This window comes from Mirounga angustirostris, unplaced genomic scaffold (genome assembly GCF_029215605.1).
Source record: "Mirounga angustirostris isolate CCGP_5_RB_7025 unplaced genomic scaffold, mMirAng1.0.hap1 SCAF_1, whole genome shotgun sequence".
NCBI classification, from domain to species: Eukaryota; Metazoa; Chordata; class Mammalia; order Carnivora; family Phocidae; genus Mirounga; species Mirounga angustirostris.
The window spans coordinates 131148899-131163673 of record NW_026991709.1 but is presented as its reverse complement, the minus strand read 5'-3'; the positions used below and the strand labels follow the sequence as shown (position 1 = coordinate 131163673).

The 14775-nt window shown below is 36.4% G+C and overlaps 1 protein-coding gene across 12 annotated transcripts in view; it reads left to right on the top strand.

Annotated features, from left to right (window-relative positions):
- TBC1D5 (TBC1 domain family member 5) overlaps window positions 1-14775 on the top strand; it is a 587897-nt gene that overhangs the window by 325184 nt on the left and 247938 nt on the right. For all 12 annotated transcript variants that reach the window (XM_054504439.2, XM_045903863.3, XM_064588415.1 and 9 more), the window contains 4 exons: window positions 5488-5596; window positions 7070-7159; window positions 7257-7331; window positions 8461-8528. In XM_054504439.2, coding sequence (XP_054360414.2) covers window positions 7299-7331; window positions 8461-8528 — 101 coding nt within the window. In that variant the 5' untranslated portion in view covers window positions 5488-5596; window positions 7070-7159; window positions 7257-7298. The remainder of the gene's footprint in view (window positions 1-5487; window positions 5597-7069; window positions 7160-7256; window positions 7332-8460; window positions 8529-14775) is intronic.

The following is a 14775-nucleotide window of genomic DNA, read 5'->3' as shown; positions in this document are numbered from 1 at the left end:
GAAAGAAATCAATTTTAAGCTTGTAAGTAATTGTGCATTCTGTTTTTATATTTATTTATATATGTATAAGTGATATGCCCTGATGTTTCATTATGGAGAAAAAAAAGCTTTAAATAAAAGTAAGTTTTTTAAAAATTCCTGATACAGGAAGCAAAAAAGCCAGTACAGTTTCTAATTGCCTTTTAGAGTCTCTGAGTTCCCTCATTACCTGTGATTTAAGCTAAAAATGAGGTAATTATAGATAACATCAGTGTTTATCTGGTTGATCTTGGCACCTGCAGTCCTAATGTTGTAGCTTACCCATATCTGGTGCCACACTTTACAGTCTGATGCTGACATACCTAATTTACACTTCTCATATTTCCATTGATTTTTAAGTTAGATGTTCCTTGTTCCATTTGAATAGTATTTTTAAAATCATTTCTTGAAGATGGCATAAAAGTATATACTCCTTTACTTGGAATATTGGATTTATGGTACAATCCTTTCATTAGTAGAAATCTTCCACTAATATATTTCTATACAGATTTAAAATTTATTGTGTCCTTTTACCTATATATTTGGTAAAGCAGTTATGGTCACTAATATGGCAATTTTTTTCAAATATTGGCATGCACTTCAGGATCATAAAATTGTATAAACCTTTTTGCATCAGATTCAGTTTTCTTACCTTGTGCTTTCCACCGTCAAATATTCTACGCATCTAACTCTGATCTTATTTTGCATAAAGATCACCTTTATTTTGCCCTGGCCTTTAGTACTACTATTTCTAGTCAAATCTCAAAAAACAAGATGATCAAGGGCTAGCTGACCTTGTAAACTACAGGATCATCTCTGCAGAGCTTCTTCACCATACCACCCCCTTACCATACCTCCCTCTTTGATCTTCCTTCTCTGTGACCTGTTCAACTTCCCCCTGGTGATAATCATTCTCCATTCCCCTCATTCTTTATCAGTGAAAACCAGACTTAGCTCCTCTTAACCAAGTATTGAAGATCCTGAGTACTAGACTGTATGTAGTCTCTGAATTGTTTTCAGTAACTGTAGTCATTTGGGTTTCTTCAGTTAGCCCCATAAAGACATTGCTGCCTGCCCAGCTGGTGCCTGAAAATGGGGGTAGAAATCATCCTATAAAATATACAGTATAAAATTATTTTCTCTAGTGTGTCATCATTTGGGGCAATTCAGAAATTTTCTAGTCCAGAACTGCCACATAATCAAGTAACTTATGCATTATTTAGGTTACAAAAGTAATTAAACAATTATATTTAGAAGGTGCTAACTAGTTTTATACTAACTTTATGTGCGTATCTTAGGAAATACTACATTAAAATATATAATTAGAAAGAGATCTTACAATCATCAGCTGTATTTATTCACTGCGTATTTTAGTTGATTGCCATGTCAAAAAAAAAAAAATAAAAAACAAACAAACAAAAAAACCCTACCAAAACCCAAAAGCATTGCCAAGTGGATTAGCTACCTAAATAGATACTCTTGGAGGGGAGACCTCAATTGCTGCTGCAGAAGTTGATCTCATTTACTGAGAAATGACTGCAACACTCATGGCCAACATTTTTAATCAATCACAGTGTTCTTTTCTGAGGAGCACATGGTAGCCTCAGAATCCTTTTTCACACAGTGCTTCCAAGGCAGCCACTACCAATCAATCATTAACACTGGCCTGAGAAATAAACCAGTTTCTCTGCCTTTCTCTGCCTTTCCCTGCGTAGATGCTGGTTGTTTTTAGGGACCCAGTGTCTGCAAGGCATAGTGGTTACCACTAGATGGCACTAGTGCTTTGTCAAGAGAGTCCTTAAGGGCCAGGTGTGTCTCTAATCTGTTCTATTTGAGGCGTTTACACACCAAATACCCCAGGTTGTTTTTAACCACTCACAGCAGCTGTTGACTTACTTTCTCAGTCCAGCGTCCTATTAGTGAAAACTTATCCCTGTACCCATGGACTTGATGTTCAAAAACTAGAAATCTAAGGAAGAAAATATAAGGTCATATTCTTGTCTTGCCTTGTTGCCAGAGGCCATTTTTGTCCTTTGATGTCTGCAATACCGTGTTTCCCTTTTAGTGTTGCTTCCAGGAAGATGCTTTTCCTAATTCTTTTTTTTTTCTCTTAGTCAATTCTTATGAGTCTTAGTTTCCTCATTGATAAAGAGGGGTTAAAAATACACATCCTAGGAGAGTTGTTGTAAAGGTTAAAAGTGATTTACTTAAAATATTGTATTTTTAAATATATATGGATTTTTTATTTTTTATTTATTTGTTTATTTTTTAAAGATTTTATTTATTTGACAGAGAGAGACACAGCAAGAGAGGGAACACAAGCAGGGGGAGTGGGAGAGGGAGAAGCAGGCTTCCCGCTGAGCGGGAAGCCCAATGTGGGGCTCGATCCCAGGACCCTGGGATCATGACCTGGGCTGAAGGCAGACGCTTAATGACTGAGTCACCCAGGCACCCGTGGATTTTTTTTTTAGCATTTTAATGGCATCATTGCCAGATTTTGGCTGTTACGGGCACACTATTTACTTTTTTTAAATGTAAGACAAAGTTTAGGAACTACCTTTTCTTTATTTTTGTTAAGCTGAAAAATTCCACCACTGACTCGTCAATAACTTAGTATTCTTTGCCCATGTCCTGATCTGAGTTCAGGCGTAGGTCCCCATTTGTATTTATGATTGTAAAAAACTTTTATTTGGGTTCAGCTCCCCTCAAAGGGCTAAACTCTTCAACACTTTGTCCTCTTGGAGACTGTTGAAGCTCTGACAGCCCAGCTCTTAGGGTAACATTTGAGTGCGTATGGTGCTGCTATTATTTTCTACACTCAGTTTTTATTTTTAGGTATAAAACTAGTTCTCCCTTTTCTGTACTGCCAGGGTGCTTTGCCTTCACCAGATTATTATTGGTTTACAGATCCATCTACCTTCTTAACTTCATGCTTTCTCTAATCTTTCTATGTGCTAAGCACATGGTAGGCACGGTCACTCGTGTTTACTCCGTATCACTGTTCATTAATGAAACACGAGGCCCTAGAAGAGCAAGACAATGAATTATCTGTGGCCTTGGTGTTTCTCTGTTGTTACAGAGCTCTTCATCAGTTTGAGGCGTTAAGCCTTAATTGGAACTTTAAGTACAGTGAATAAATTGAGATGATTGTGAATTCCAAAGATAATGTTTCCATTTCACATGCCCCAGTCTCCTGTTCTCTCTACCGACACTGTAATCAAGGCCCAGGGTCTTATTTAAGCTAACAAATAATTATCCTTCATTTCATAAGTAGTATGTAACTTGACCTTAAAAGACTGCGTAACTTGACAAGATGGCAATGAATCTAGCCACCAGCTGTGTCTACCTTCACACTGTCCTGGTCCCTGTGAATAGGAGCTGATTTTGGAAGAGACTTGGGGAGTCCTTGCCTCACACTTCCCTCTCTTATCTGGAATGTATCGGTGATTTCAGGCCATGGAACTGCATGGTCTTGCACAAATTTTGATTCCTTTTGGGTTCTGAATCCATTTAAAATCTGCAGTTTTTGCTTGCAGACCACAAGCTATTTAGACATACTTAACATTTTCTGAGATGTACTCATTGCTTATCTCATCTTTGAGTACTGCTAAAATTGGATAAAAACAAAACCTGAATATGAGATGTGGATAATATATGTGAGATTGTTGGGAAATGGATAATGTATTTAAAATATTATGGGTAATACAAATGGACTAATTTGATTTTAAAAAAAGAACATTTCTTTGAGCTTGGAGCGGCTAAGAATTACTTAAGCATGAAAACAGTGGAAAGAGCATCAGGAGAAAATGTTAGATTTAAATTAATACACAAATTAAAAAGCTTTACTGTGTTGAAAACCAAGGTATTGGGTTAAAAAGTATATGTGTGTGGCAGACAAAGGTGTGATGTTTTTAATGTATTAAGAACTCCTCCTTTGGACCAATAATACGGCACACTAAAATAAAAGCAGTATTATAATTATTATTAACAATAATGCTAATTTTAAAAAAGAAATAAAATGACTCAAGCATGAAAATTTTTCACTTTCACTAAGGATACAAATGCAAATTAAAATAAAAAGTATTATTTTCTGTTATGAATGGAGTGTTGGGAATAAAATTTTCATGGAGCGGTGGTAGGAATGTATTTCTTTGGTATGGAGCCAGAGTGCTTGTCTCATTTGGCATACTTAGCCACTAGCCCCTCCTGGCAGAAGGCTTGGGGATCAATGCTACAGGGCTGAGCTGGAAGTTCTCCTGCTTGTGGCAGTCAGGAATGTGTCATTGCCTGCATCACTCTTCTGGAAAACTCTTTGGAGAAGATACTCCACAGTCAGGTGTTTTAGCTGTAGGCGTGCAGTTGGTTGCATTACTGGCCCTAAGATAACATAGTGAGCAGGCTGTCCTTTCTCAAAACGAATCAGGTCTGGCCAGTGACAACTGCATGTGTATATTGGAGGATGGTTGAGGGTTTTAAAGGCTTTCTTTTGAGGAAGTCTCTCTGAAGAGATTGCCAGGATTTCAGCCTTGATGATAAGTTTTAAATTATAAGTTTACTGTGGTATTATGAAATCTGAGAGAAATTTCATAAAGCTGTGCTCAGTAGCCTCAACTGTTGACAAATGATTCTTGATGTTTAGTTTGGTACAAGATGCAGGGAATATAGGTCTACTTCCTTTATTCAAACTCAGTAAATGGTTTGGGACAATTAATTTCCAATTGTTTCCCAGTAGAGCAGATTTACTTGTATATTAATGAGGCACAGGTGTTAGGCCCCTGGTGTCTGCGCGCCTGGGAGGCATATTTCAGTTGTTTATCTGCTCAGCCATAGGTACTGCAAGGTACTCAAGCTTGCCTTTAACAGTTTTTACAGTGAGGCTTTTTAATTTTTTGATGTTTTTTTCAAATTTGCCTGCACCTGTTAAAATTTTAAAACTGATCATGTAGAAAGAAGTTGCAGAGATTCCAATAGGAAATAGCACTAAAAGTTAAAGTAGTCTTCTATTATATTTAACACCCCAGCCTGACACTAAAGAGAAATGGGTTCATTTAAACAGATATTTCATGTGAGAAGCCAGTATAATCAACGGTACCCTTTTTGTTGTGTATTTTTGGAGCAGGTATGTCTTTGTCAATGGCTAAAGCAGTCATGTATTTATATTAATATTCATTTTTTTTCTTGTTTCACTGAACTGCACTACCAACATTTTAGAGGAAATGGAATAGCCTCCATAGACATTATGAATTTCAGTAGCTGGCATAATTACAGCGATCTACATATTCATTAAATCTACAGAAGAACTGTGTCCAAAAAGACAGCCATGTGTTCAGAAACAGTACACAACTAAATATATACGTTTTAAAAGTTGCATTTCTTAGACTTTATTTAAAATTAATTTCCTGTTAGCACTCCTCTCCAAGCAGAGAATTTTAACAAAAGGATCCCTATGCTTTGGTTTCTTGCATATAGGGAAGAATGGGAAGAACTATTTGTAAACAACAATTACTTGGCAACAATAAGGCAGAAGGGGATTAATGGGCAGCTGAGAAGCAGCAGGTTCCGCAGCATTTGCTGGAAGGTAAGAAGAAAATATTTATTTACAGTTTGTGGTTGCAGTATATCAACACATTACCTGATGCCCTGGGAGATTACCCATGCAGGGGATCACTGAATTTTCCAGGAGACTTCACTCTCGATTTTTTGGCCATCCAAGTTTATCTTTCATAGGACATTTACTAATAAGGTTGAACCACCTTAGTCCCGAGTAACTGGTGATGGTAAAGGAGTCATTTGAAATAGCTGTTCTTTCATCTCATTTGATGGAGCAGAATTCAAAGCAACACCTTTACATCCCCCAGAGGCTTCTGCAGAAATCCTTGAAGCCGGGCAGGAGCAGAGTGGGATTTACTTCCAGCTTCCCATTGTATCAAGTGCAGCCATTTAGTCACCCCCCTTTTTGATTCAGAAACAGCAGATGGAAAAGATTTTTCTTTTTTTTTTTTTACTGGAAACAAAGTGAAGGGCAGCAGGAAAGAGAAGTGGAAGAAAATTAGGCCAGTCTCCTAAGAGAAAGGGCCATTGATTACCAAAACTAGTGATAATCTGCAGTTATCTTTTTTTAATTGCCTGGAAATATTGTCCCTTTTTGTTCTCTCAAAATGAATTAATTGAGGTTTAGACTTTTTTCTGAAATGACTCCTGTTGAAAGTTTTTTAGGTTTTATCTGCATAAACTGAGCATACAGAGTCTGTGAAAGTAAAGACAGTAAGAAACACATGATGCATTAGAGTTTTAGATTTAGTAATTTAAATTTAATAATTAAAATACGTTTTTTCTGTTAGATGCAGGCAGTAAAGGCAGGGGACCTGCTGCTAGAATATTTGTATACAAATATTTGTGCCCCACCCCCATTCCTTGTTGTTTAACTTTTAGTATCCTTCTTTTGCTAAAAATAAACTCAAATCCAGATTTATTTTAATGTTGTATTAAATTAAATGAAATAAAATTTGTCTTTTTAAGAATGCTTGTTATTTTCATAAGCTGGTTGCCAGTTGTAAATTACATTTCTGCCTTAAAAGGAATGACTTCACTTCTCAAGCCGTGCCCTCAGGTTGTTCTTTTCCGTCCTTTACCTGCTGGTTTTAAGACAAATCTTAAACCTTGAAATTAATCATTGGACTTTGTGTCTGTCAATATGCCATTAATATAAGACTGTAAAATGGGAATTATACTTGAGCCTCAGTGCATTCTTGTTCATTTTTAATATAAATCTGGAGGGGAGCTTGATTCAGTTTTGTGGTGTAGCTTTTGGGATCTTGTTCTTTTGGCTTCCGTTCACTTTTTGAATTGTCCAAATATATATAAACATTCCCAAATATAATTTATTGGGAACTGGAATGCTATGAATATGAAATACCATGAATATGAATACCTCTCGCAATATTCAATATGAGTATCTCTTTCAGGTGATTCTGTTTGACAAATAGTTTTATATGTTGCTTGTTAGGATTTTTACAAAAGTTTCCTTTTTTCTTTTTTTTTTCCTTGACAGCTATTTCTTTGTGTCCTTCCTCAAGATAAAAGTCAGTGGATAAGTAGAATTAAAGAATTAAGAGCATGGTATAGCAACGTTAAAGAAATAGTAAGTTGTACTTTAATTAATGTAATTGTTTTCTTATGTATGCTTTAAAGTCCAGTAACCTCTGATCTTTGTGTGTGTTTCTTTCTTTCCTTGCCAGCACATCACAAACCCGAGGAAGGTTGTTGGCCAGCAAGATTTGATGATCAATAATCCCCTTTCACAGGATGAAGGGGTAAAGTTCATCTTTATTCATATCTCAGCTTCTTTTGCCCGTAAGAATATGCTTATGAGACTAGTTATCAATCACAATGAAAGCAGTGTTATTTCATGCCAGTTAGTTTTTTTTTACTCCATATATTATGCAACCTAAAACCTGATGGAAATTATTCCATGCTATATTCATCCTGTGTTGTAGGAGGTTTATGATCTATTTCTGTGGAATGGCACTATGGAGAAGTCCCAGGGGACCATAAGAACTCAGGGTAAAAGAGAAGAGCATAAACAGGAGGATAGAACTGTTTTATCAAGGTTGTAGTGGGCAGTGAGGAGGCTAGGAAACCTCCCTTTATGATAAAAATAGATAAGCGCTCACTTGGTGGGACTAACTTCCAAGAAGAAAAGTGACTGTTTGTAGTGAGTCTATTAAGTTTTTAAAGATATTGAAAAAGATCTGCCTATCCCTACTGATATTCCAGCAAAGACTAATAAGAATAATTACTACTTTAGAGGTGTTGTATAACTTCTTCAATTGCTGCTCTAATTCCTGTTTCCCTGCTAACAGAAATTATTTTTCAGCTAATATATAATATTAGCATTTCTTTTTTTACCTGATACATATAGTTGTTATGATATAGTCAATAGTAATAGCAGCACAGAATATTAAGTAAATTTTAAAACTTTGCTTAAATTCACATTTTAAAAAGTATCTAAAAATCTGTTTGATCATAAAAACCAAGCTTTGCAGAAAACATCATATGTCTAGCACTTTGGGAATTCAGATCAGGTTCATGTTGAGACCAGTTGGCCCATGGCCCTGCTGTAATCCAAGTAGACCTCTTTGTTGTTTGTAAGGGAAGTAGTGGATGTAGAACAGCAAAACTATCATTCACTTTATAAGATAATACAAAAATTTAAAATATATACAGTATTATTACTGGAAAAATTGATGTTAGTATAAGGATATGTTTCTGGTATTAAACTAGTTTTTAATAAAAATTATTCCAATTTCAGGTTTCCTTTCCACAATGTGAAACGATACCTCAGAGAAGGATAAATTTGATCAGTTAAATTATTAAATTGAGATCATAAAAGTCAAGCAAAGGTGTAAGATTATCTTAAATAGGTTGTTTTCCTTATTTCAGAGTCTTTGGAACAAATTTTTTCAAGATAAAGAACTGCGATCAATGATTGAACAAGATGTCAAAAGAACGTACGTAGAACTTTTAGTAATTCAAATTAGTGTTATCTCTTTGTAATTGTAGTAAAATACAAAATCCATAGAGGAGTTTTAATTGAATGCAGTATTTGCTTTGTATTAGTAACAAAGTTATTGTGGCCATTTTTGATAGCAACAATTATTTTCTATTCTTAAAATATAGATTCCTGTTTTCCCTTTTCAACATAAGTTGTAGTACTGATAATCTTAATATTTAATCCATTTTTCAGTTTTCAACAGTGATTGAAAATCACGTGCTTCTGATTAAGGTTATATTATGTGGTCATAATATTGGTATTGCTAAAAAAATTGTCTCTTGCTTCACACCTTTGAATCTCTTTCTAACCAAATTACTTTTTAAATGACAACTATTATTTTTACCCTCCTCATTTCTGTCTCTCTCAAAGTCATTCAGGTTTGCAAACAACCTCTTCTCTGCATCTACTTAGTATTTACCATGTGAAAGAGTTGTTTACTTAGCTCATGGTTAGTTAATATCCATGACTTTAATATATTGGGCTCCATCTTTCTGGCTCATGTAGTGAGAAGTACATGGAATTTGTATGCGAAAGTCCTAGGATAATTTCTAGCAACATATGCTATAATCTTAAGCATTTTACTTTTCAATGAACATCTTTCCTCAGTGTCCTTTTCTGTAAAATGGGGATAATAGTTAACCTCAAAGGATTGCTGTATATTAATAAGTGTACATTTTAATAGTAGTATTTAAATATGTTTGCACTTTTTTTCTAAAGATTTATTTATTCATCCTAGAGAAAGAGAGAGAGTGAGCATAATATAATGATATAATATTATAAGCAGGGGAGAGGGACAAAGGGAAAGGGAGAGAGAATCTCAAGTGGACTCTATGCTGAGCATGGAGCCCAACATGGAGCTCGATCTCATGACCCTGAGATCACAGCCCTACATCATGACTGGAGCCAAAACCAAGTCGGACTCTTAACCTACTGTACCACCCAGGCGCCCCTAGATATGTTAACACTTTAAGCTGTAAACAGTTACATAAGTGTTAGTAAATTTAATCATTGGATCTAGGATGGACCATGTATTTGCAGAGTCATGGCTATCCCTAGTGCCTTTTTCCAGGTTCTTCTGCAGCTTCGCCTGTCTGCCCCACCGCTAGTTCAACTCCTGCTAGACCTGTCACAAGGTCAAGGCCTCTGGCTCTCTGAGATCCATCTCTTTCCAGGTCCCAAACACTGAATAATCAGATGACATAGACTGCTATTAAGGTTATACTACATATTGAACAAATCACATTTTCTATTTTAAAATGAAAATCAGTGGCGGGGTGCCTGGCTGACTGAGTCGGTAGAGCGTGTGACTTTTAATCTTACGGTTGTGAGCTCAAGCCCCACATTGGGCCTAGAGCTTACTTTAAAAAAAAGAAAGAAAGAGAGAGAGAGAGAGGAGAGAGAGAGAAAGGAGAGAGAGAGAGAGAGAAATAAATAAAGAAAGAAGGAAAGAAAGAAAGAAAGAAAAGAAAGAAAGCAGTGGAATCATGGGTTCAGAGTACAACAGAATTGTATGTAACTGGCAATGGCGGCAGGTTGGGGGGAGGGAGGTATGGGATCATTTTGATGAGCTGAGTTATCTAGGTAACCCAAGAGTAACCAATTATAGGGAAACTACTCTCAGAGGCGTCAGTGCTTGACTTCTAGTATATAGTTGCAGAAAGTAGAATGCCATTGTATTGGTGCCCAGGAGGCACTCAAATATTTGTTGGAAAAAACAAAAAACAATTTCCTCACCAATCACTTAAGTAACTGCATAATCAGTGGCAGTAAAACAGGCCTCTTAAAAACAAAATGCATGGTATATATTGCTAACCAAACGGTAAAGGTATCCTTTAAAAAAAAAAAAATTGGTAGGCAGTTATCTTAGAAAATTTGGCTAATAAGAAGGATTATGATTAATCTCTCTACTGTTATCAAATGAAAATAGAGACACCCTGGCACTGGAGTGGAGTCACATACTCAGAGGCCCTGTGGACCAGACTGGTTGAAAGACAAAGCAAACAAGAGAAGGGGAAAATAAAACTCAGACAGGCAAACCTCATAGGAAGTGGCATTGAGAGCCCATTGATTATTTTGGTTACTTAACACAAACATTTATGCTTTGCTGGGTGAGAAAGTGTTATTTCGTGAAAAGCGTATTTGGTTTTATATTTTCTATGCATTTTTCATATATTTAAAATGTGTGTGTGCATGTGGTGTGTACAACACATAGATGGCTAACTTATTCTCTTACAGTTGTCTCCACTGGTACATTTTAATTCAGTTGGCAAACCTGAGATTCAGGGATGGCAGTTAGGAGACCCTATAGTTCATAGCATAGATGGAGGAGGTTGCATCTTCTTCCCCAGAAAGCTCTTCCATGGCTCTCCTCCACATTTAGAGAAAGTCTCCTTGCCATCTCTATATAAATTTTGTGGCAGGTAGCTTAGCTTGTAAGGTAAGACTATCAATCTTTTAAGCCACGAAATCGCCTAATGATAAAAGCTGAATAGCTTGACTAATTTTACTACTTTAGGTAATACATTCTCTTTATAAGGTACTACATGATCTAAAATCCATGGTTTTCAATCCAGTCTGTAAGGCATCTCGTGATGCAGTAGGAGAAAAGAAGAAATACAGCTCAACGAATGTTACACAGTGTTACTCATTTACTAGCATCTGTGATAAGAATTTTGTTTTTTACTGTACGTTTATTGAATGTCTACTGTGTCCCAGCCTTATCCTTTGCATTGTGGGAACAGAGTGGTGAATAAGACAGACAAGGGCCTGCTTTCATGGGATACACATTTTAGTGTCAGGGGTGGTGAGGGGAGTGAGATAGTCAGCACGTATAGATAAAGAAGATAATTATAAAGGATGGTAATTGCTGTGAAGAAATAAAGCAGGGTGATAGGATAGTTAGAGGGATGGCAGTTTTAGGAACAGTGATTAGAAAAGGCATCTCTGAGAAGATGACATTTAAGCTGAGATGTGAAAAATTTTAAAAAGCCAGCCATGTGAAGATCTAGGGAAAGAGCATTCCAGGCAGAGGGAACAGCTAGTGCAAAGTCCCTCAGTGAAAATAAGCTGGGTGTTTTGAGAAACCGAAGGGGGGCAGGTGTGGCGGGAAGTAAGTGATTTAAGTAGGGAAATTTGGGAGAGAGCAGGTGCCAGACAAGCAGTCCTGTAGGCCAAAGTAGGGAGTTGGGGTTTTATTCCAGTTGCAATGGGAAGCCATTGGGGGATATTGAGTAGGGCTGTGATATCTAAAAAGATCATTCTGGCTGCTGTGCAGTGGGGTGGGTAGAGGTGAAGATGGAATCTGGGAAAGTAGGAGTCTTGTGGTATGATTCCACATTAAGTAATGTTAGTGACCTAGATGAAAGATGTAGTAATGAAGATGGTTAGGAGTAGATAGGTTGAGGATGTGCATTTTCTATTTTTAAATATTAAGTATAAGAGGTCATTATATGTAGTTTTCTCACATTCGTTAGTTCTCTTCCACTTTTGCTGCCCTGTTTGTAGGTCTTTTTTTTTTTTTTTTTTGCCTCCTGTCTAGAGTCTCTCACTTGTTTAATTGTTTTCTTCAGATCTGTTCTCTTTCTCCTCTAGTCGAATCCATGTGTTGTTACAGCCTTATTTTCAGAAAGCACATCTAGTCATGCTACTTGCCTAGTCTAAAGCCTTCTCTGACTCTCTGGTCTGCCGAAGAATGGATTTACCCAGACCCCTAACACACACATGGTTCCCTTTTAGAGTTTTCCAGCTCTCTTTCTGTTACTGACATCTAGTTTAACTCCACTGCAGTCTGAGAGCATGATTTCTCATCTGCCAAATTGGTTTGGGTGTGTTTTGCGGTCCAGAACATGGTATATCTTGGTGAAGGTTCCATGTGAGCTTGAGAAGAATGTGTACTCTGCTGTTGTTGGTTGAAGAAGTACATAGGTCTCAGTATATTCAGTAGATTGATGATGTTGAGTTCACCTGTATCCTTCTAATTTTCTGCCTGTCAGATCTGTCCATTTCTGATAGACAGTTATTGAACTTGCCAACCATGATAGTGGATTTTAAAAGTTCTCATTGCCATTTTATTAGTTTTTGCTTCACACGGTTTGATGCTCTGTTGTTAGGTGTATATATGTTAAGGATTGATACGTCTTCTTGGAGAATTGACCCCTTTATCATTATGTAATGCCCTTTTAATTAGGGTCAGCCTGGTGTATTTTTCTCCATTCATTTACTTCTAATCTAAATATGTCTTTGTATTTAGAGTAGGTTCCTTGTAAGTAATATATAGTTGGGTTGTGTTTTTGATCCACTCTGACAATCTCTGTCTTTTAGTTGGTGCATTTAGACCATTGACATTTAAAATGATTATTGATACAGTTGGATTATTGTCTATCATATTTGTTACTCTTTTCTGTTTGTTACCTTGTTCTTCGTTTCTATTATTGTCTTCCACCCTTTTTCAGCCTTTTGTAGTTTTAATTAAGCATTTTATATTATTTCATTTTCTTTCCTTTCTCAGCATACCAGTTATACTATGTTTACTTTTTTTTAGTGATTGCCTTAAATTTTACAATAGACATTTTAGGTAATCCATATCCACTTTCAAATAACACTATACCACTTCATTGATAGTGTGAGTACTTTATAATAACAAAGTCATCCAAACTCCTTCCTCCCATCCTGTGTCATTGCTGTTATTCATTTCACTTATATATGAGCATATATATATCTATGTATGTTTGCACGTATACATACATATAAGCACACATAGTTGAGTACATTGTTGGTATTATTTTAAACAACTGGTATCTGTTATATCAATTGACAGTAAGAAAAATAAGTTTTTATTTTGTTGCACTTATTCCTTCTTATGTTTTTCCTTTATGTAGATCACAGTTTCTAACCTATATTATTTTCCTGTAAATCACTTCTTGTGAAGCAGGTCTACTGACAACAAATTCCCTCAATTTTTGTTTGTCTGAGAAAGTCTATTTGTCCTTTACTTTTAAAGGATAATTTCACAGGATATAGAATTCTAGGTTGGTGTTTTTCTTCTGTCAACACCTTGAATATTTCACTTTACTCTCTTTTTGCTTGTGTGGTTTCTAAGTAGAAGTTGGATGTTATTCTTCCCTTTGTTCCTGTACAGATAAGGTGTTTTTATTTTTGTTTTTCCTCCCCCTCTTTAAGGATTTTATCTTTGACTTTCTGTAGTTTGAAGATGATATGCCTAGGTGTAGTTCTTTTGCATTTACCTGGCCTAGTCTTCTCTGAGCTTCCTGGATCTGTGGTTTGGTGTCTGACATTAATCTGGGGAATTTTTCTGTCATTATTGTTTCAAATATTTCTTCTGTTTCTTGCTCTGTGTCTTCTCCTTCTGATATTTCCATTGTGTGTATGTTACATCTTAGGTAGTTGTCCCATGGTCCTTGGATTTTCTGTTCTGCTTTTTTGTTTTGTTTTGTTTTCAGTCTTCATTCTCTTTGCTTTTCAGTTTTCAAGAATTTTGTCCCCATCTACCCTTTAGCTCAGAGATTCTTTCCTCAGTTATATCTCATCTACTAATAAGCCCATCAAAGGCCTCCTTCACTTCTATTACAGTGTTTTGTTATCTCTAGCACTTCTTTTTGATTCTTTCTTAGGATTTCCATCTCTGCTTTTATTGCCTGTTTGTTGTTGCATGCTGTCTACTCTATCCATTAGAGCCCTTAGCATATTAATCATAGGTGTTTTCAATTTCTGATCTCATAATTCTAACATCTCTGCCTTGTCTGGTTCTGATGCTTGCTCTGTCTCTTCAAATTGTGCCTCTTGCCTTTTGTTATGTCTTATAATTTTTTTCCTGGTAGCCAGAACATGTTGTGGTAGGTAAAAGGAACTGCTGTAAATAGGCCTTTAATAATGTGGTGATATGGTGAGTGGGGAGGGGAGGTGTTCTTTAGTCCTATGATTAGGTCTCAGTCTTACAGTGAACCCATGCCTCTGGACCATGACCTTCACAAGTGTTTCTAATTCTCCGCACCCTCTTAGATGGGACAGAATGGTTGAAGTGGACTGGAGTTGGGTATTTCCCTTCCACCAGGTCATTTAGGGTCTAAGAATACCCCAGCAGATTAGGCTCTGGTTAACTAGTTTTCCCTGAGGGCAGGTTTTTGTTGTTGTTGTTGTTGTTTGTGTTTGTTTTTATTTTTTGTTTTTTGAGGGTAGGTTTTGTT